The 21,430-nt window shown below is 53.1% G+C and overlaps 8 protein-coding genes across 8 annotated transcripts in view; 4 read left to right on the top strand and 4 right to left on the bottom strand.

Annotated features, from left to right (window-relative positions):
- Positions 1 to 273: 273 nt before the first annotated feature.
- AYL99_01957 (hypothetical protein) lies at positions 274 to 1,338 on the top strand (the record flags this gene model as incomplete). The annotated part of the gene is made up of 1 exon (XM_018833473.1): positions 274 to 1,338. The coding sequence occupies one exon, from the start codon at positions 274 to 276 to the stop codon at positions 1,336 to 1,338; it is 1,065 nt and encodes a 354-aa protein (XP_018696097.1).
- Positions 1,339 to 2,395: 1,057 nt separating this feature from the next.
- Positions 2,396 to 3,993, bottom strand: AYL99_01956 (hypothetical protein; the record flags this gene model as incomplete). Its single annotated transcript, XM_018833472.1, has 3 exons — positions 2,396 to 2,782; positions 2,839 to 3,588; positions 3,643 to 3,993. The coding sequence occupies 3 exons, from the start codon at positions 3,991 to 3,993 to the stop codon at positions 2,396 to 2,398; spliced, it is 1,488 nt and encodes a 495-aa protein (XP_018696096.1).
- A 1,244-nt stretch (positions 3,994 to 5,237) lies between these two features.
- Positions 5,238 to 6,437, top strand: AYL99_01955 (hypothetical protein; the record flags this gene model as incomplete). Its single annotated transcript, XM_018833471.1, has 1 exon — positions 5,238 to 6,437. One exon carries the CDS (start codon positions 5,238 to 5,240, stop codon positions 6,435 to 6,437), a length of 1,200 nt encoding a protein of 399 aa, XP_018696095.1.
- A 775-nt stretch (positions 6,438 to 7,212) lies between these two features.
- On the bottom strand, positions 7,213 to 10,508 carry AYL99_01954 (hypothetical protein; the record flags this gene model as incomplete). The annotated part of the gene is made up of 3 exons (XM_018833470.1): positions 7,213 to 10,198; positions 10,243 to 10,275; positions 10,324 to 10,508. The coding sequence occupies 3 exons, from the start codon at positions 10,506 to 10,508 to the stop codon at positions 7,213 to 7,215; spliced, it is 3,204 nt and encodes a 1,067-aa protein (XP_018696094.1).
- A 734-nt stretch (positions 10,509 to 11,242) lies between these two features.
- AYL99_01953 (hypothetical protein) lies at positions 11,243 to 12,544 on the top strand (the record flags this gene model as incomplete). The annotated part of the gene is made up of 2 exons (XM_018833469.1): positions 11,243 to 11,771; positions 11,820 to 12,544. The coding sequence occupies 2 exons, from the start codon at positions 11,243 to 11,245 to the stop codon at positions 12,542 to 12,544; spliced, it is 1,254 nt and encodes a 417-aa protein (XP_018696093.1).
- Positions 12,545 to 12,675: 131 nt separating this feature from the next.
- On the bottom strand, positions 12,676 to 13,158 carry AYL99_01952 (signal peptidase I; the record flags this gene model as incomplete). The annotated part of the gene is made up of 1 exon (XM_018833468.1): positions 12,676 to 13,158. The coding sequence occupies one exon, from the start codon at positions 13,156 to 13,158 to the stop codon at positions 12,676 to 12,678; it is 483 nt and encodes a 160-aa protein (XP_018696092.1).
- Positions 13,159 to 15,867: 2,709 nt separating this feature from the next.
- On the top strand, positions 15,868 to 21,011 carry AYL99_01951 (hypothetical protein; the record flags this gene model as incomplete). Its single annotated transcript, XM_018833467.1, has 5 exons — positions 15,868 to 16,319; positions 16,373 to 16,834; positions 16,892 to 17,778; positions 18,952 to 19,116; positions 19,171 to 21,011. The coding sequence occupies 5 exons, from the start codon at positions 15,868 to 15,870 to the stop codon at positions 21,009 to 21,011; spliced, it is 3,807 nt and encodes a 1,268-aa protein (XP_018696091.1).
- A 187-nt stretch (positions 21,012 to 21,198) lies between these two features.
- Positions 21,199 to 21,430, bottom strand: part of AYL99_01950 (hypothetical protein) — a gene marked incomplete at both ends in the record, with an annotated part of 2,761 nt that continues 2,529 nt past the window's right edge. The window contains one exon of the mRNA XM_018833466.1: positions 21,199 to 21,410. Coding sequence (XP_018696090.1) covers positions 21,199 to 21,410 — 212 coding nt within the window. The remainder of the gene's footprint in view (positions 21,411 to 21,430) is intronic.

The raw sequence follows: 21,430 nt of genomic DNA, 5'->3' as shown, positions 1-21,430 counted from the left end.
GCTGAAAGCAAGTTATCACCTTGGTCGTGTTGTCCGGGGCGCCGGTTGGGTAGAGGTGCATTAGCCCCCTGGCCCAATGCACGTCCCCAAAAGACGATGGCCAGCATTCTGTTCCATGGTCAGCTGAATCTGAGCCCCAACTCCGTTATGCCGAGATCCCGGGTCCGAACTCTGCAAATACTTGCCCATCAGCCTTCTTGAACTGTGAGCAATACTGCAATAGCTAGAAAGATCGCAATCTCGGAGATCATGAATCAATTTGATCGCAGAGCAATGTCCAGCACGACAAACACAAGCGACGGAGGCGTTGAAACGCTCGCGAAGGAAGAGGCACGCCTGACACAAGAACTTGCAGAACTCCAAAGACCTCAAAAGATTCTGAAGCTGAAGGCTCAGATCGAAGCAGCCCGTAAAGGCACTCCTTCAAGCGATGAGCATGATCGATCTTGCTGTCTGACAATATTGAGAGCTGAAGAGCAGGCGCACGGCGGGACTCGAGCGCAACTGGACCAAAAAACCCTGGAGTTAGACAACCTCAAAGTTGAGTTTTCTGCCAGAGAGAAAGAGCTTGCCACCATCAAATCGAAGTTAAAACAGGTGGAGGACGAGTTGAAGATAATGACCCAGGCCAGAGAAAAAGAGCAGACTGCACACAATCAGACAAAAGCTAGCTTGAAGACGATGGCTGAATTGAAAGACCAAGAGCGGACTGCACACAACAAAACAAACACCAGCCTAAAAGCCATGGCTGGCTTGAGAGACCAAGAACAAACTGCACACCACAAGACACAGGTTCTTTTAGAAACAGTGACTCAGGCCAGAGACAAAGAACAGGCCGCACACGAGCAAGCCAGAGCCACTTTGAAAACCGTGACTGACGCCAGGGACCAAGAGCAGACTGCACACGCCCTAACGAAAGCTGCCCTAACAAGAGTGACTGGGTTGCTAGATCTGGAGCAAGCTGCACACAACCAGACGAAGACAGACTTGAAGGCAATGACTGCGTCCAGAGACGAGCAACAAACAGCACAGCGACGTACAGAGGCTGATTTAGAAGCCATGACTGAATTGAGAAATCAAGAGAAAATAGATCATGACAATCAGAAGAAATACTTGAGAGTTCTGGAGGCAGACAATGACGCGAAGGACGAACAGATTCGAGATTTAGAAAACTCCGCCGCAAGGGCCGTCCCATCCCTGGTGCGAGACATTCGATTCCAAGATGGCTACCCCAAAGCCGAGGGCAGTTGGACCTTGCTGAACGAATCGTACAAGATAAATCACAAAGGAGATATCGTTAAGTACGAAAAAAAAGGTGGCAAGAGCTGGATACGATAGGAGGAGACCGAGGAAGAGATCATCCATACATTGCGAGAAGGGCCATGCTGCGCTAGTCAGTTCTCACAAGGCGACTTTGTGGTTGCAGACTGAGAATGAACAGTATCATGATTCGATAGCAGCTGTTCTCCCCGGGCATTGTTGAGAGCCCGGTGCACTGCGATGAGCCATATCTGCAGTTTTTGATGTTTTGTGACGTGGTCCGGATGGACCTGTTACCATCGCATTGTTGGGCATGGCTAGCACGTCGAATGTCGCGATCCCTTGGGAATTATATCTGATAGTATTTTGTTTGCAGTAAAACTCTGAAAGCAGCCTTTGATGAGTTGGATACAAATGAGTGGAAGTGATTATATCCAAGCTGATGAAAAGAGCTTATGATTGAGGCGTGCACGTGATTGTCATGTGATCTAGCTGTACAAGGCTACATCTTGCGGATCTTTTGTGCCTTCAATTCAAGTTGGCAATGTCCGGTTACTTCCTTGATTAAGTTCAAGTGGTTGATTCTCATTAAATGTCATATCCACACGGGTATCCTGCAGATAACGGCCGTTCTCAACTAGAACTGCAGGAGTGCTCCTATTTTGCTGCATACAGGTCCACCACGGAAACCCACCCGGTAACTGTAGCTAATGCTATCCCATTCGGACCCCAATTCTGAGTAGAAGGGTTCAACAATTCGTGAATGTCCCATGCTTTTGCAGTATCTCACTCTCGCACGTGACCATCAAAGACGAGGAGAACAGGCCCAATGAAACCCACAACCGACGCCTGGAGCACAGCACAAAGCGACCTTCAGCGGGCTCCGCCGCAGAAAGCTCGGCCGCGACCACCGTCACTGCAGACCAGCGGGCGACGAGACCACCAGGAATGGAGTTGAAGGGCAGTGGCGACAACGAGCCAAGGCGCTAGGACGTCTGATCCTTTGAGTTTCGTTTGAAGCAGAGAAGCCACCCGCAGACGCAAAGCTGGAGAGCGAAACATAATGTCCAATGACGTTCAGTCAGTGCTGGTCCCCTATCACGCACATCGACGAATACTCCCCATCTCTCGTAAGCTATGCCTGATATCCTGGATAATTGTTGCCGAATGAAGGTGGGGGCTGTTGGAACATTCCTCCTGGAGTTGTCTGACCACGTCCGTAGCCCCCAGCTGACGGAGGCACCTGACCAAACGCAGATTGTGGAGACGCAGTATACGGACTCGCTAGATGGCTTGAATCCCAAGCACCACGTCCGCTAGGACTTGGACCTTGAACTTTATCAGCCTTGGACATGATGGTGGTGACGTCTACCATACCTTGCGGTGTAATTGGTCCCGGACCTCCATATTGTGAGAAGTACGGCGAGGCTGGATTATAGCCACCGGGCGTGGATGCAGAACCGATTGAGGTCTGTGGCGAGTAGGTATCAAATTGACCAGTAGGAGGACGATCCTTGCCCCACTGTTATAGTTAGCGACGACCGAGGGGGTCCAGGTTTGCTTGTTGCTTGTGCTTACCGAGCATTTCAATGGCCTGCCATTGACATTGTATCCCGACAATTGGCAGATGGCCATTGCCGCATTCTCGTGCGAATCCATTTTGATAAATGCAAAGCCTCGATCGGATTGAAATCGGGTTTCCACCACATAACCAAAATTCTGGAACAACGGAACGAGGTCTGCTTGAGTCGTGTACGGCGTAAGGTTACCGACATAGCACGTCGTTTGCCAGGTGGGGGTCTGGTTGACAACCATCTCATAGGATTGTATGCCCTGGGTCGGGAAATGATGGTGTCCAAATGGTGTCGTGGGAGTCATGCCCATTGCTGCCATGGCTTGTTGCTGGGAGATGGATGGCTGACCCTTCTGGTTCGCCCAGTTGCAACGAATTGCACGACTTCCCAGCCATTCTCCGTCCATAGACGCCAGAGCCTTCTCCGCATCGGATCTTTCGCGAAAGGCAACGAACCCATACCCACGAGATCGACCAGTCTTCATGTCCCACATGACACGTGCCTCGGAGACCGAGCCAAAGACAGAGAACGCCTGGAGGAGAACCTCGTCATTGACTTCGTTGCTCAGATCACCAACAAAGATATGGAAATGATTCGAGGTGTCCTCCTTGTTCGACGAATTGGATTGGTACGCCCAATTGACCCGGATTTCGGCTTGATGTACACGTCGTCCATTTAAGGTAGTCATGGCGCGTTCAGCCGCTCCGGGATCATCGTATTCCACGAAGCCATAGTTAAAGCCTTTCGAATTGAACTAGAATGCTTGTGTGAGCGGGGCTCAAGCCAGTTTCGTCGGGGACAAACTCACGTTCTTGTCTGGGATGATCTTGACACTGACCACGTGGCCGGTAGTCTCGAAGATTTGCTTCAGAACGTCCTCGGTAACCCGAGGGTCGAGGCCGCCCACATAAAGCGCCCTCTTATTTGGTTCTGGAGCAGCTCTCCGAACGACACCGCCCGGAGAAGGTGATAGCGCAGTTCCGGGGGTGACAGGAGTTGGGACAGTATTATTGTTTTGCGGAATAACCACCGGAGGCAATGCCGGAGGCCCCATGCTGGTGGTAGTATGCCCATTGCTACCGGGAGCGCCATCGTAGCCTGGAGCGCCTGCGGTCGAAGGTGGTGGCGGTAGCGTCGCAGGAGGAATATTTTCCGTCATATTGAGCAAAGTAAATTGACAACTCCAAAGGATCAAGAGATAAAAGATCGCGCCAGGCGGAAATGATTCGAACGAGAACAGAGGATTGCAGGTCCGGTAAAGGTAGATAGATAGCAGCTCGTCAGGGTGCTCTTTGAATTTTGGTAGCTGAGTACTTATGGACGAAGATTGCGGGGAGTGTAATGGTGACAAGTGGGTCGTGGGCAGGTAAAGGAAATTTCGCTTGGAAAACGTCGAGACAAATTCGCTAAGCAAGGTGACAAGCCAACCAAGTCCAGGAGAGCAGCGCGAGAGAGTCGAAGGAGACGGAGACGGAAGGAGGAGAGGAAGGACTCGAAATGCGTGATAGGTAAGATGGCCGCAAAAGAGGTCGCGCCGAGACGAATGTCAGGCGGCTGGGAGGAGTAACTGGCGACGTTTGACAGTAGTAGTAGTAGTGTGTAGTAATACTAGTAGCAGTAGAACTGGGGAAGAGCAGAGCAACGCAGCGCAGCACACACACAGAAAAGTAATGTAGCTGATGGGACTGAGAGACGATAGGAAAAGGAGAGATAAGAAATCGCTCGAGGTCTTTTCCCAACGCCCAACTTGCAATGCACAAATGCCAATCGACGACTAGAAGGAAGAACGACGACAAGTAATGGAAGAGGAGATGGAAGAAAGGATACTTGAGATGGGATGGTTTGGCGGAAGGGTAGAGAAGATGGGAAGAGATGGGAGGAGAGAATAAGATTCATCCATGGTGGTGGCGTAGTGAGCTAGGCTCGCTACTGCTGACTGGTGCCAGTGAGGGAGTGAATGATAGACCGGTGGGTGGCCACTGACAGAGGGTCACCCTCTCAGTTTTAGGCTTCACGGGCACGACGGTTACTGCAAGTCGCCCGGTTTAGGCGGTGTTGGGGCTTCCCGCCTGGAACTCAACGTGCTCGATGGCCCTGTTTGGGGCTCCTCTTGCCTGTGGGCTGCGGAGACTCTTATCCGAAGGGGACCACCTCCAAAGTCGCGACTGGCGCTGACCCACGGCGCAGATCAACTTCTTCTGGCTCCATCCTCTCATTCGAAGAAGGGACCGCAGGAAAACCCTGGCACATTCAAGCTGTACTCGATTTTGACATGGCCTCATCCGTTTGACAAAGAATGGCGACTCTTCGTCTCGCACTCTAGTGAATGCGCGCCGCCTCTCTGTACAGACCCTGCCCCCGTTCCTCCCTCCTCCCACTCTCGAAATCGCCGCGCTGCCCGTCATGGCGACCACTAAACCCCCCTACGACCCGGTCAAGACGGTCGAAGGCATGTTCATGGGCTCAGTGACCCGCATTGCCTACGCCATGAAAGATCCCTTGAACTACGCGCAATCGACAAAAGCAGTCCTCGCTGAAACGGCCAAGAAGTTCCAGGACGCCCTCGATGACTGTGAGGTGCAGATCCTTGATGCGAAATGGTACCTCGAGCGTCAGTTGGCCTTGAACAAAGCCCGGCGTGAAGCCAAAGCAAGAGAAGACGGAGCCGCAAGCGCGAAAAGAAAACGCGAAGAATCCAAAGAAGCAAACGAGACGGCGCAAACCGCAGACAGCGAAAATGCTCCTAAGCGCGTCAAGACACAAGAGCCTGAGAGTCCGGTGCAAGCACAGCCAAAGGCCCAACAGCCTTCTCCTGCGCAAAAGCCAGCTCCTCCGCCGACTGTCGCCCCCACTGCCAGCGCGGTACAATCCCTTCCAGGGTCAACAGAGAAGAACCCGACACCGAAACCGCCAGATAAGCCCAGAGTTTCCGTTACTACGGATATGAAGGCAGCCCAACCAACAGTCGGACCGGCTTCCAGGCCTCAGGAGAAACCTCCCGACACAGCGCAGCAACCCGAGAGTACAATGACACAGACAACCACGGAGGACTTTCCCAAGCCGACTCCGCAGGACACGCCAGCCGAGGCCAACGAGGCTTTCAACTTTGAATCAATGTTTGGCGAGCCATCTGCCGACATGATGGAGGGGAACAACAACGACATAAGCTTCGACCTTGACAACCTCGGCGACGGATTTGGTGCCGATCCTTCGCATCTCAATATGCAAGAAGATGCCTCTCTGAGCTCGTTGCTCCCGGGCCTCGAGTCCTACGTGAACCAGACGGGCGACGATGCGAATTTCGGCATGTCTGTGCCTACAGTAAATGGACTACCTCCTCCCACCGATGCAACGGCCAGAGGTGTCGGAGGAGGGATGAGTGTCGACAACAACGCGAACAATGCCCAGCTTCAACACCAGCAGCCAGTCAATGTCAGCGTTAATGATTTTGGTCTGCCAGCCTTGGGTCCTAATGAGTTCGACGATTTCCTGAATGCCAACGCCATGAACTTCGACGAGAGTGTTGGCCTGGGCAATGACAATATGACCAATTTGGATAACATGGAGAACATGGATTTTGACTTTGAAAGTATGTTCAAATGAGAGATGATGTCGCATTGAGGAGGATTTGGGCCGGAAATTGAACCCAGTCGAAACCTTTCGGTGGATGCTTGTCCATTCGTGCTATGTCGCTACGTGGGTAAGAAGCGGGCATTTGTACAATATGCAGGTTAGGTGACTACGCGCCCCGATTCCGAGCGCGTAGGTCTGCGTCGTCATGGAAGGGAACCTGATGTTTTCTCTTGGCTTCGTGTTACGAGGACAGTAGAAGTCCGTCGGTCGTCCCGTTGATTATACGACTTCAGCTCAGGCGTTGGACATGGCTATTGGCGGGTGCTGGAGCCATCTTGACCCTTGAGCGAAGGCGTCACGGCTATGGCAGGAGCTGCCATGCTTTGAGCATTCTTCTAAGATACCCAGGCTAGGGCTTGCCGGGGGGGTTGGGGAGGGGGCGGAGTTTGATAGCGATGCAAAGAAGAAACAAATAGCTAATCCATGCACGAGAACCAGTTCAGAATTAGAAATTCGTCTCTATCCATCCTTATGAAATGTGTGAAGATGATGGACAGGTAAGTCCATCCCAAAGTCGAAGGCTCCTGCAAGGAGAAAACAGGTCATACATAATATGTCACCCTCATCGACATGCTATGCATATCAGTCACAATCGCCACATTTGATCTTAAATCCAGCTCAATTTAAACATTGCCAAACCAAAGAAATCGAGACCTAGTTGATATGTATCCACCCACGAGGTACCGCTTCTGGCGCATGGACCCGTGTAATCCTCCCAAGGGCCTCTTGAAAACGTCGGATATTTTTAATCAACCTTGCCCTTTCTACCGGAGTCGTCACCACCGTTGGCCAAGTCCTTCTTCTCGTCTAACGTTGACTGACTCTGGACACTCGTGCCAGGCGTGCCAAAATGCACTGAGAAGTCGACCTCCCCAACGAGTTCGCGGACCTTGGCCAGCACGGCGACCATCTCCTGCATGATGAGGATGCTCGCAATCTCCATGACGGCGAAAGCCGCGTAGCACGGCTCCTTGATGTGTTTGACGCTGAGAATGCCTGGGTCGATGGCGGCGAGTTGGCCGGCGATGTCGATCGGGCGCGCGACGGAGAGGTACGGCGGCAGGGGCTGGGAGTTAGTGATGCTGGCCGAGACGAGGCACAGGGTCGAGGTCAGCGCGTGCGAGGTGATTGTCGAGTTCGCGGTGATGCGCTTGAATAGCTTCAGCCACTCGGATTCCTCGTTCTCGCTGGAGAACGCGTTGCTCGAGTACGCCGTGAGCGCCATGTAGTTGAACAGGGACTGCATGTGCACGATCAATTCGTCGTAGGTCTCCTTGGGGAACTTCCCGCCAAACGTCGGCTCGTACTTGAGGAACTGGCTGTGTTCGCGCAGCCGGTTCAACATGACGATCAGTTTATCAAACACCCTGCGCCGCGCCTTGGATAGCTTGCGCATGGGGTCGTTTTTCTTATCAATTGCGAGGTCGGCGTTTGTGCGGAGGCGGATCTCGACGGTGGAGTGCATGCAGGAGTAGTAGTTGGCCATCAGGTACAGGGTAGAGCCAAGATCTTTGCGGAGCGTTGCGTGCGTGGTAATGGGATATGGGAAGTATGTCCAGAAGAAAGCGACACCTAGGCCTGCCACGACGCTGACCAGACGGTAGGGGGCGAGCAAGTAAACGTGGTAGAAGGCCTGTCCATTACTGCTGAGGACCTTCGTGCCGACTTTTTTGTCTTGAAGTTCGTAGCCAATAATCAAAATCGTAGTGACAATCGAAATGACGGCCGTGATGAGCTGTTTGGGGTGTTTTAATATCACGTAAATGCCGCACACAAACACCAAGTAGATCAGCGGAATGACAGCTGCCGGTTTCTGGTCGCCCATATACCACACAGTGATCGAGATGACCATCGAAATAGCAGTCCCTACGATACGCAAGATGAATCCTTGGACACCGGCTCCGGCATGTGCGCCCATGCTGATAGCGACCATGATGACGGCCCAGATTCCACGTTGAGCCAGATAGAATGCATGGGTTTGGCGCAGATATCCAATGATGGCTAGGCTGATGCTCGCAGTTGCTGCCCGGAAACCGAAATGCGAAGCATCCGAAGCCAGAAACTTCGGGACAGACCTAAGGTGGTCGGTCATGCGCTGGTACACGTTCGTTGGCGGTAGATGTTCTGGGTCTTTGTGTTTCTGAAGAGAGTCTCCCACCCATATGTAAATACCTGATGCCGGTCCATCTTGAAGGCCTTCACTGGCGTCCGTCTGTGTGAATGCGCTTTGCAGTAACTTGCGAATCCGTCGCCACCCGGGAAAGATCAGCTTGTTCTTTCTCATGGTGCCGTCTTCCACCTTCGAGTCTGCGAAGAGGACAAAGTCCAACACCGCGTGACAAACCGCGAAGAGTAGATACTCGAGATAAAGGATCAGATAGAGTTGCTGGTGGTTCTGCCTTTGTCGAACAGCCTCCTGGAGAGAACCTACGTCCTCGAAATTGTATTGAGAGGATGTGTCTTCCCAAAATTTCGAGGGTACTTCTATACCTTTTTTCTCGCACCACTTTCGCATGGTCTCTCGCCGGTGCTCTTGGAAAATGGCCATCTGGTCCATCAGATACTGGGCAAATGCCGGGTGTCCTGGACCTGGAGATGATCCCGCGGTGGTCTCGACGTCTTTCGTGGGGGTCTTTGGCCGAGGCGTGAGTTCCAACACATAGGCAACATGTGTCAGCCCGTCGACCAAAGTAGTCTTCATTTTCCAGAATGGAATACGAGACATGACAACGACTTCATGCCATTCTTCCGCCTCCAGTCGCCTGATCGCCTCGATGGCATCCAAGTCAGGAATTAAATTTTCCCCTTCAGCTTTGTGGCGTTTCACAGATTGGAGAATGTCCACAAAGGTTGACAGTCCTGCAACAGGAAGGAGGATGTTCTGCAACCGTTCCCAAATTCGGCCGAAGTCTTCTGGTTGTAACTTGCCCCATCCAATCTCTTTCTTAGCAAAGCCGATCTCGAGCTTCAGCTGCCCGAACAGTTGAGTGGCTTTTTGGAGTGTTGCTTTCAGCTTTTGAGCCGATTCTTCAGCAACCTTCATGGACACTCGCGCCTCGGGGTTCTCATGCAATGGCAGCGGGTTGCCATCCTCGTCTAGAAGACCAGGACTGCCAGATTGAGAGGTGGTTATGCCGTGCAGATAGGCGGTGTGGATGGAAAGGGAGACCTTCATCAAGTCGAGCACGCCAGCAATTTGCTTTTTGGCAATCAACCTCGAAGAGAATGGTATAATGAAGAGTGAGACAGCAGTTGCCAGACCATACCCAGTCAGAAACACCTTCAACAGTCGCTCCACAAAACCTATGCCGGCCGTCATATTCGGAAATGTCGGAGTATAGGTGGAAGCGACAACCACGAAGATGGTAAATTGAATCGATACGATTAAGAGCTGGGGACGGGCTGCTCGCAACGTGTTCGCGATCCATAGCCAAAAGAACAGCCAAACACAGGCCGTGACATTAGCCGCCGTGCTGTATTCCAGACTTTGTTTACTACCGGAGGAACCAGTGGTCGTAGAATTGGGATTCTGGGCTGCGCGTTGGCGGGCAGCAACGGCGCATTGTATCGTGAGCAAGGCAACGGCAGCAGCAAAACAGATGGTGACGATGGAAATTGTCATGGACTGGACAAACTTTGCCCGCGGCAGGATTGGAAGAGACAGAAAAGACGTGATTGCAATCAGGTATCCCAAGGTCGAGTATTGTTTAGCCCAAGCATCACTCTGATAACTAGGACCATGAGCGACCGTCTAATAGGAGGTTCTGAGACTTACGCTGCAAGTGCAATGGCTGGAGGCAGTCCACCCCTGTTTCCACTTAGCTTTGAATAATCACGACGGGAGAAGAAGCCTTACTTGAGCATCAGTAAAAGGGTGGGAATATCAAGATTCAATTTTGTCTGTATCTTCTTCAAAAGACTGGGTTTGGGCTGCGCAGCTTCTTGGACATCAGGCCCGACATCATGAGCCCGGTCTGTGGCAGCCTTGTTGTCGGCTTCCTGGGCCATCGTGTCTGGGCGTTGGTTGTCACCTTCCGACATTGTCGCTGTTCTCAGTACGAAAAGAGGAGAGAACAAAGGGCCAGATACCAGACAGGCGATGAAGCACACAACACCGAGTAGTCAGGGTTTACATAAGGGATTCCAACCCCCCCTTCCCAGGTGCCTTCGCCGTTCTCGGCCAAGTTAGAACGTCGGTGACTCAGCAGGGAGAATGGGTGCCAGTAGGTGCAAGTGGTATGTATATCAGAGGAGCTGCCGGTCCAAGGAAAGAGATCTCGGCTCTGGGCATAAAACCCCAAGAGACCTCAACAAGGTAAAACTGCTTCTTAAAAATAGAGCACGTTCCACCGCGTCAAGCGATCCTCATTTCGATGGCATGAAGATTTGCCGGATCATACGAAGGCTTTTACCCAGAATGAACTTGCCAGATGGATCGTGCCTGACTCAAGCTTTGGATTGGTGTGTTTAGGTCCTGCCAATGCTTAGCACATTGCTTATTGATAAGAATTGACCCGCCTGACGAATAGTTCGAAGCGAGAGCCGTCGGGCGTCTCATTTCCGCCCAGTTGTTAGTGGCGCAGGGGAGCAACTGAGGCAGCCAGAAGTTGCTATTCACGTGACCGCGATCTGCGTAGTCGCGGGTTGATGCTCCTCCGAACATCTGCTGAACCTTCTGAACAATTTTCGGTGGTCAATTGAGAAAGTCCAGTATTGTTGCTTCCCACGATCAGCAATCTGTGATCTGCGCAGTTTTCTTACCCAACTTGCTGAACATGGCCCCTTCCAGGGCGCCCAGTACCCGCTTGTTGCATTCACTGAGATCGTTAGCGACTGAGGTGCCAGCAGCGAGAGTTGCTCTCCGAACATTCGCAACCACAAGCTCGAATTGTCAAGAAGTCGAACTCCAAAAGCCATCCTATTATCACAACCCTGACCCAGCTACCGTCCATGTTCCCCGACTTGAGCGAAAGCTTCTGAAGGCTGGTCAATTCCCGGTGGGATCGCGAAGACGACGGGCTGCCCTCGCGCAATCTCCTGGCATACCCTTCGATGAATTGCCCTATCAGTGCTTCCAAGAAGCCCGCAAGATCCTCATTGCCGACCGAGCAGAAAAGCTCAAAAAGATAGAAACTGAGAGGGCTCGCATTGCTCGGCTCCGTGATGTCGACCCGAGCACTTTTCCGGGAGGAGAACTCTACAAACAAAGGAGGTTGAACAGCATGCTTGCAGAGCTGGAGAATCTCAAGATCTTAGCTGATATTAACGATCCGAATGTCAAGAGGAGGTTTGAGGATGGCCAAGGTACGCAGACATGCGGCGAGAATTGCCGTATCTTGCTAACAACCTCAGGTGACTTGGGCAAACCCATCTACAGACATCTCGCTGAGCGAAAATGGCGAGAATACCCGCGAAAAGTCCTCGTTCAACGGATCACGCAGATGAAGGTGGTGCCCGACGTCATTCCAAACGTGGATCCTGCTCTGGACGTCAAGATTGTGTTTGGAAACAGAGTTGTACAACCGGGCGAGTTCGTGGAGTCGCACATCAGCGAAAGCCCTCCCCGTCTGACCCTACAATCCTATGAGCGAGGCGAGAAGATGGTCACTATCGCCATTGTTGACCCAGACGTTCCAAATACCGAGACCGACTCCTTTGACTCTCGATGCCACTATCTAGCCTGCAACATTACCATTTCACCGACGAAGCCATCGGTAGATCTCGCAATTCTATCCCCGGCTTCCCAGGTCCTTCTTCCGTGGCTGCCACCCTACGCGCAAAAAGGCAGCCCCTATCATCGATTGTCCATCGTTATATTACAACAAAAAGATAACATTCCCATCGACCTCGAGATTGCCAAGAAAAAGATTCAGCGAGATGGGTTCACAATCCGCAGCGTGATGAGTCGTCATATGCTCAGTCCCATCAGTGCTTCATTGTTCCGCACACAGTGGGATGACAGCACGGCGGCAGTTATGCAGAGAGCAGGAATTGAAGGTTCGGATATCGAGTTCAAGAGGAAGAAGGTTGACCCTCTGCCGTATCAGAGGCGCGACACGTCTAGGATGAGAGGATAAGATAGCTAAGCACTGCTCTAGCTGGCACCTGCTGTACAATATCAACCGTGATTTGCTTCATCGTGTAGAACACTGCATGTCTGTTGAGGCTTCTGATGTCCATCTTCTTGTTTTGCTGACGTGCAGCATTCTCAAGTCGCTTGGGTGTCTTTCAGGGCCACCTCTCCTTCCACCGGTGCATGCGTCGTATCTTCAGAGACTGTGACCGGTTGTAATTGCGGTGTGCGGAAAGATTTCCAATTCAGATATCCGTCGCCAACATACAGAGTCTTTCCCGTAATCAAAGCCATGGGTAGGGGACCATAGAATCGGGAATCTCTGCTGTAGGACAGATTGTCTCCAGCTACCCACACGTGACCCTCTGGGACTTGTATCATGACAGGTTCTTCTCGGACAGCATTGCCCTCATATAAGCCCGGGATGGGAGCGCCGCCCACGGTAGGAGAGAGATGAGGGTCGCGGAGGACATAATCCCCCGGCATGCCAATGACACGTTTGCAGGCAACGCCACGGAGGAAGATAGGGCTCTCAAAGACTACAACGTCTCCCACTTCAATGTTCTTCCCTCGCTTGTGCCTTCGAGAATAGACGTTGTATGAGAGGCTGCTGGGCATGGACGGGTACATGGAAGGACCTAGCGAGGGCTTTTGGCCAAATGCAATCTTAGCGAAGGCTCGGGCAAGTGTCAATCAACAGATTCTCAAACATACAGCACATGTAATCCAATGATGTGCCACCAGGGCCCATGATGAATATGCTGCCACACATGTGACTCCGATCGTGATCACTTTAGCGACGAACGGTTGCTGTGACCCAGCCGGTGCACGGGCGAACATGCGCCTCAGCATTGACATTTTTTGGCCAGATGTTGGAAGGGACTTTTGTCACCTCGAGCGCGACATTGTTGCGGGGGGGGGTCACACCAATGGCATGCCCTCGAGCTCAAACGACAGAAGGGGCGAGCTGACAGACGCGGGTAGAATGATCAGAGAGTGCAGACTTCAGAGATGATTTGCGCAGCTTTGGGGATAGCAATCTGTACGAGGTACGGAGTACGTACAGTAGTACGCAGTACCGAGTACTCTCGGCCTCCTTGTGGCCCCATAGGTGCCAAGCGGTTATCTGGGGGTGGAAGAGGACTGCTCCAGGGAATCCTTTCTTCCCCCAGCATTCCTTCAGGTGCCGACGTCCGGGGGCCTTGCGTGGTCCAAACTCCATCTCGTGTATCCCATGCAGGATCATTTGCTCTTTCCCAATCTTTTGTCTTCATTATGCGGTATTGTGGCCCTGCGCTTTCACGGCCTGTCCTACTGTACGGAGTAGGTAGGTACATCTGAACATAATCCGGCGCCGTCTTGCCGAGACCCCCGCGGCAAAGTGCCGGCTCGCCGGGTGGTGCGAGAGGTACAGTAGCAATGTCACCCCCCAAGCTCACTGGGCCCCAGACTCTAGCAGACAATGCCAGGCGAGAAACAGCCTTAATTTTGGCCCGGGCGCCAGGCACATGTCCCTTGCTGGATGATTCGGCTCCTCCCGAGCTCGTTCAACAACAGATAACACCACGCCGAGAGGACTCCCACTCCGCACAATGTACTCCATATTTTCACGGACGTCGATTCCACATCTAGCGAGATCATGATAGCTAGTTCCATGGAATGCAACGCTGCCAGGTCCAACGGGGCCCTCCGGTGTTTGGGCTCGAGTCAACTCCTCTCCCGAGTACCTACTGATTACGGCCCTGCCCCTAGGCCGTTCCTCTCTCTCAGCTTGAAAAAGCATATTTCGAGCACTGTAGGCGAGATAGCCTCTGATAACCGGCCGGCCATGTATGCACTGAGCAGTTCCAATTGAACACCTTACAGTACAGAGGTGGATGCACGCCTTCCCCCATGAACCTTGTCGATCACCTATCAATCACGATCCTTTCTTCGAGCCTAGAACACCTGGAGAAGCCGAAGAAAAAGCCACACCGAAACAGGGTGCTGTGAATGGCCAAGGGTGGAGAGGAAGAGTCCGCGGGGCGTTGAGGCTTAACCACTCTTGAATGTTCTCCCGCGACCACCACGGGAACTCAACTGTGGCAAACTGCCACAAGTCCCGGATTGGGCCAGGTCTCTCAAGCCTACACGGTCAAGCTCTTGCAAGCTTTAAGCCAAAGCTTAGCATTTGCTTCTCCCACCCCAAGACGCCAAAGTTGTATTCGGAATCGACGTCGGGGCACCCAAGCAACTATGCCGTACGAGTATCGGGGAATCTCCAGTGGCGTTACGGAAGAGGACATGATTGATCGAGATGCCCACGATCGAACAATTTCGCAAAGCAGGCAAATTTAGCAGAAGCTATGGGAAGGATTCTTCACCAATGGGAAAGACTGGCCGGCTGCCGCCCAGATCACTTCCGAAGCTGTATCTCGTCCGACAAAAACCATTTGCCCTCACGGCCAGAAGAGGGAGAGATAGCCACAATCAACACCGGCCCACGGGCTACGTATGGAGCCCTTTGCACGCGCTCCGAAGAACGTCCTGGAGAGACTTTATCAATTCGCCCCAGTGTGGGCGAGACAAGCGAGCGGCGACCAGGTTATGTTTGCAGGGGCCGTCCTATTAACCTTCGGTGAGGATCATTTCCTCTCTCAGAGATTCGCCCGTTTCGCCCGGCATCAATTTTACCTGCCTGATTGCGTTACGCCCACCACTATCACCGAGGTGTGTGCTGTGATGTCGCATGATTTCATAACCCATGATTGACAGCCAGCCCTCCTTGCGTCCCGCTAATTCATAGAAACCCTCCTGTTTTGTGAGGTCAAGATGCAATCGCCTCCTAACCCTGTCTCTGCTAGGGCAATGCTACCCCATTGGAACCAGCCAACGGCGATCGCAGGTTGACGTCGCAATCTCAGATTTCATATTGCATCCCCTCTCGGATGCTGTCTGAATGGAGACTCCTGCCCTGGATCCGTACCGGGGTTCGTTCTAGAAAACACCAATTATTTGATGATGCCCTATCAGCTGTCGGTCGCGGGATGCTGGACCAGGCGAGGATCATGGCGTTTCGTGGCGTCACGCCAACCTCTGATCATTAGAAGTCTTTTGGATTCCATGGATTCTCGTAGGTATAGCGATTTCAGTGTTTTGCGCTATGAGCTAAGAGTACGACGTTGCTACCCATGTCTCCGTCTCCTAGCGAGCGACATCAGGCCCATCTCCTATAAGATAGACGAAGTGGCACCTCTCCTTCTCCAGTCTTCCCTCCCTTCTTCCCCATCTGCTGTTTCCCCTCTGCAGGACTGTCAGAATTGAGCGGTTCCTATACCTTTGAGAAACATGGCATCTGGAGTGGGATCTATCTCTGGCCCTGGGGCCGTGGATGACAAGCGTCTCCATGCCAATGGTCTTGACGCCATCACTTTCCCTACCAGGGTCGCAGCAAAACTCCATGACTCCAGCATTCCATTTGAAGAGTACCTCCACTATGCAAAAATCACTCGTCAGGAGGAGGAACGGTTGTACGGTCCGGGAAGCGACTTCACCCAAGGTTCTGGACCTACCATGACCTTCATCAAAGAGAAGATTCTTCGGAAGCGAGTCGAGCACCGCCGCGAGTCGGTTCCTCAGCCCAGGCTGTCCATCAGCGCCCAGGGAGAGGGGCAGATCGTGAGGCACGAATCGGACTCGGGCAACGAAAAGTCGGCCATTGAGAACAAGAAGTTTGAACCCATGACCATTTCTGACGAGGAATGGGTTCAGGCCTCGCGCGCAGCAAGAACAGCTACATGGTATTGCACACCCTCACCGATACCGACTCTTTCACTGCTAACCGCACGTATAGGGGTGCCGTCTTCTACCTCATCACCACCGACATTCTCGGTCCCTTCAGTACCGGATACGCTTTCTCGCAAATGGGTCTTGGCCCCGGCGTTACGCTCTTCACTGTCTTCGGTGCCCTTGCTGGTTACAGTGGCTACCAGCTTTGGCGCATGTACCTCCAGTTGGACAGCGATCGCTATCCGATGAAAGGCTACGGCGACATCGCGTTCCGTGTCTACGGTCCCTGGTTCCGCCACACCTGCAACCTTCTGCAGTCGTTCCAATTCTTCCTCAACGTCGCCCTCATCATTCTGAGCAGCGGCCAGTCCATCAGTCAGTTGTCCAAGGGCCAACTGTGCTTCATCGTCTGTGTGGTGGTCTGCATGCTTGCTGGCTGTATCATTGGACAGATTCGAACTCTCCAGCGGTTCGGTTGGTTGGCTTCTTGGGCTGTGTTTCTCAACTTGTTCATCATTTTCGCAACGTAAGTCTGCACCTCGGGGGATGGTTGAAATCAGCTCGTAACTAATGGCTTTCTCAGTATGGGCGTCATGGCTCACTCTCCTCCCAACTACAAACTCTACGCGGCTGCGAACCCTGACTTCGACATCAACAACCCAGCACCAATTCAAGTTTCCGGCTCCGCCCCTCCGGGTCTCGACATTGTTGACAACGTCAACGGTCTGATGAACGCCGTCTTCTCCTTTGGTGGTGCGACTCTGTTTGTCGAACTCTTGGCTGAGATGCGGCGGCCCATGGATTTCTGGAAGGGTCTTCTCTGCGCCGACCTCCTCATCTATGCCTGCTACATGGTCTACGGAATCTATACCTACTGCATGCAAGGGCAGTACGCCTACAATGTCTCGTACCAGGGTATCTCGCCGTACGGCTGGCAAACAGCGTGCAACATCATTGGACTCATCACCGGCCTCATTGCCGCTGTTCTCTACGGCAACATTGGCATCAAAGTGCTCTACAACAACTTGGGCCGTGACCTGCTCAACTTCCCGCTGTTGGAATCCAAGACTGGCAAATGGATCTGGGTTGCCTTCGTCCCCATCTACTGGACTCTTGCCTGGGTCGTCACTCAATCCGTTCCTCAAATCAACACATGGATCGTCCTCGTCGGTGCAGGATGCATCTTGCAGTTCACATATACCTTCCCGCCTTTCATGATGCTGGGCTTCAAGTGCCAGCGCGACGCCATGCTCCCCGGCGAAACATTTGACCCAGCCACTGGCACGGTCCGTCATTTGGACAGCGGTCTCAAGAGATGGTGGAGAGGTTTTAAGAAGGAACTCTTCTGGAATCTTTTCGATCTGATCTTCTACTTGGGTAGTTTTGTGACCATGGTTCTCGGTCTGTACGCGGCATTTACATCAATGGTGGATGCATATAAGAGCTCTGTGAACTTGAGCGCCTGGAGATGTGAGAGTCCCACGGGTTAGTCGAGCACCGAAACCGTTAGTGGTAAACAGCACAAGCACGAGAAGAAGAGATAATGTGCATGATGAAACAGGGGAAGAGAGTCTAGCTTCAGCGTTGTGGTGGCGGCGAGTTTGCTCGCTGAATGAAGTGCAGAAGAGGCTGAATTGGCCCCTGGTCATTCGACTCAAGGTAGCGTGTGATAGAGAACAATTCGATACGCGAACTCTACACTTTTTTCACAATGAGTTCTCGTCGCTGTTCAGTGTTTTCGTCACCAGCAGTTTTCTTCATAGACATGTAGAATATGGAATCCTGATACTGATGCGCTTACCAGAAATGCCCCAGCATTGCTTCGGCAGCGGACAGGCCGGGGGCGAACGTTGGATCGGGCCTCGTCTGCTACGTCAGTGGCTGATCAGTCAATGTGACTCCGTTCGGCTCGTGCATGCAAACACGAACTAGGGGCGGTGGATATAATATGTAATATTACGGCTCGGCGGATAGGTATGTCGTTGATTGGAATTGGGAGAAGCTGCTCTCTCGAAAGGGACCGACAGGATCGGACAACTGCGACACCCTCACCGTCGCCGATCTTTTCAGCCCATGATGGTGTTTGCTCGCCGATGACCTGCGGATGTGGGATGGATGGGTGGCGCGTGATCGCCGTGACTGGGCACGAAGCATGCACAGGTGAAGATCCAATCGGCACGGCGCCGCACGCAATTTTCTGACATGGAGAAAATGTCCGCCACGATTCCCCCGTCCATCTTCCTGTCCTTTCTTGTGCGGGCACAGGCTCCTGTACCTAGACAATGTTGCATGGGTGTCTTTGCCCCTTTTTCGTCTTGGTAATTTCCCTTTTGTTGCTGCTACGATTGGCCGGTGTTGAAGCCCTTGGGTGGCCAGATCCTCATACTCAGCCCGCGAACAATCATGCAGGTACGGTACCAGAAGGCTTCCCCTTAGGAATGGTGCAGATCCTCACCCCAGATGCAGCTTCTTATCACCAAAGACGGCGTGACGACTCAAACCCCGTCTTCGAGTCGTCCACATGGAATGTCCGCACCCCGAGAGACGATGCGCAAAGGTCTAGCAAACAACCTGATGGGTATAATACCTCATGTAGGAAGGCCACGTGTTCTTAGGGGAGACGGGGCCGGCTAACGCGGCCAGTATTGCCGTTGAGGTTTGAGCCTCTTCCTCTTGGTTCTATCAGGCCGGTAGGATGGCTTGGTCAACAGATGGACCTCATGGCCAACGGTCTTCCAGGCCATTTGCATGAGTTCTACCGCCCTGTCAAAGATGCCCCCTGGCTCGGAGGCGACCAGGAATATTCATGTGAGTGTAGATGTGACAGGTCCTCCTTTGCTGCGCTGACTGACGGCCTGTTAGGGTTGAACGAGGCATGGCCCTACTCATACAACGCCCTTGTTCCACTGGCGTGGACAACCAACAACGCGCGATTGAAACACCATGTTCTCCGGGTTACGGAATGGGTCATCGACCATCAACATGCAGATGGGTGGCTCGGGCCGGAAGAGAGCCTGTCCCGTCGGAATTTCTGGGCCAGATATCCCCTCTTCTTGGGTTTCATGCAGCTTGTCGAAGCCGAGCCCGAGCTGGGCGAGACCATGGTGTTGCCGGCAATGCACCGTTTCGTTCGCCTGATGTATTCCATGCTCCAGGACCACCATCAGGGCTATGTCTGGAAACCCGGGGATCTGTTCGACGAGCAATGGGGTCGATCCCGTGCGGCAGACATGGTTTTGGTCCTGCAGTGGCTGTACGAGAAATACCCCATGGGTAATGAAAAGATCATCCATTATTGCATGGTCCAGATGTATGAGATGGCCTATGACTGGTCGTACTGGTTCCACGAAGATCACTTTCTGAAAGGCGACCTGGACACGTACCCGCAAGATCTCACCAACAGCCTGTTCCCCTACGTCCACGGCGTGAACGCTGGTCAAGGGTTGAAATGGGGTGGCGTGATGAGAAGACTGGTCCAGGACGATGTCCTTCTCAATACTACCAGAAATGGCGTCAACTGGACTTTTCGCTACCACGGGACGCCATCTGGTGCGATCATCGGGGATGAACGTGAGGCAGGCTTGAGCCCGGTCCGAGGGACTGAGCTTTGCAGCGTGGTGGAATCAATCTTCTCCTTGAGCTATTTGTATCACGCTGTGGGGGACCGCGACTTCGCCGACAAGACAGAGTTGGCCGCCTACAATGCTTTGCCCGTCATGTTGATGCCACACTGGTGGGCTCATCAATACGTCGCCCAGACAAACCAACCCGTCAGCCATCGTCTTGACAATCCCCCTTTCTGGAATGTCGGACCTATGGGCCAAACCTTTGGGACCGAGCCGAACTACCCGTGCTGCACGGTCAACATGCAAGGATATTCCAAATTTGTTCCCGCCATGTATGTGAAAGACGGAGAAGACGGATTGGTCCACGCCCTCCTCGGACCGGCTCATGTCAGCACCACGCTGCAGAAGCGGAACCAGATACGAATTCGATGCGACACGAACTATCCGTTCAGCAACTACCTCAACTATGAGATCAAGGCGAGATCGGCGTTTCGATTCTCGTTCAGGGTCCCCGCCTGGGCTCTGCCAGATGCGAGCATCGTCATGGTAGACCGTGGCAAGAAGCACCCCCTGGCGCCGGACAACAGCACCGGCCTACATACGATGGTCATTCCCGCCGGACGGACGCGTGTCGAAGTCTCGTTTAGCACTCATCTGCGCGTGGAGTCGAGAGCCAACGACACCATCTCCGTCTACTACGGGGCGCTGCTCTATGCTCTGCCCCTGGCCGGAGACTACACTGCTTCGCGACCCGCCAACTACCCGGGCACGGAGGCTCCTCCCGAGGCAAACGACTGGTCGATCCTCCCGCGAGACTACTGGAACGTGGCCGTCGACGTGACGGCGCTGAAATTCTACGAATATCCCAATCGGTACGATGCCTGGCTCCCCCATCCGATCTGGCACGAGGAGCGGCCGCCCGTCAGCATCTCGGCACTGGCCTGCCAGATAGACTGGGAGCTGCGAGACGGGTATGCCCCCAACCCACCACTGGCAGGTCGGCGGAATTGCACCGGCAGGGCCTTTCCGGTCGAACTGCGCCCATATGGCAGTGCGAAGCTGCATATGGCCGAACTGCCTACCGTGAACCTGCGACCAGGAAGTCCCGACCTGTGGCGACCAGGGCCTGGTGTTTGAAGCAGCCGATACTACAGAGCTAGCTCATCAGCCAGAGATGTAGCCATGCGTCCTTCTTCGTCAAATTTAGGCGCGATTACCGGATCTGGGACTTCACCACAATGGTCCATCCCTCTGACAATCGACTTAACGGAGTTGTTTGACAAAGGTACCTCGCATTCTGTATGAAATGTACTATAGATTTGCATTACAACGACATTCCTTGCCGTCCAGTGAGCATCTGCACTACCTTCACGTAGCGACCTCTTGAAGCCGCCCGTAGTGCGTTAATATCGGCACCCGCGTCGAGTAGAATCTGCACCATCTCCTCGTGGCCACCGTATAATGCCGCCTGTAGTGCGTTACGATAGTAGCCCCCTTGTGCGTTGATATCGGCACCCGCGTCGAGTAGGATCTGCACTATCTTCTGGTGGCCACCG

Source organism: Fonsecaea erecta, assembly GCF_001651985.1.
Source record: "Fonsecaea erecta strain CBS 125763 chromosome Unknown Scaff2, whole genome shotgun sequence".
In the NCBI taxonomy this organism is placed as follows: Eukaryota; Fungi; Ascomycota; class Eurotiomycetes; order Chaetothyriales; family Herpotrichiellaceae; genus Fonsecaea; species Fonsecaea erecta.
This window is presented reverse-complemented; position numbering and strand designations above follow the sequence as displayed.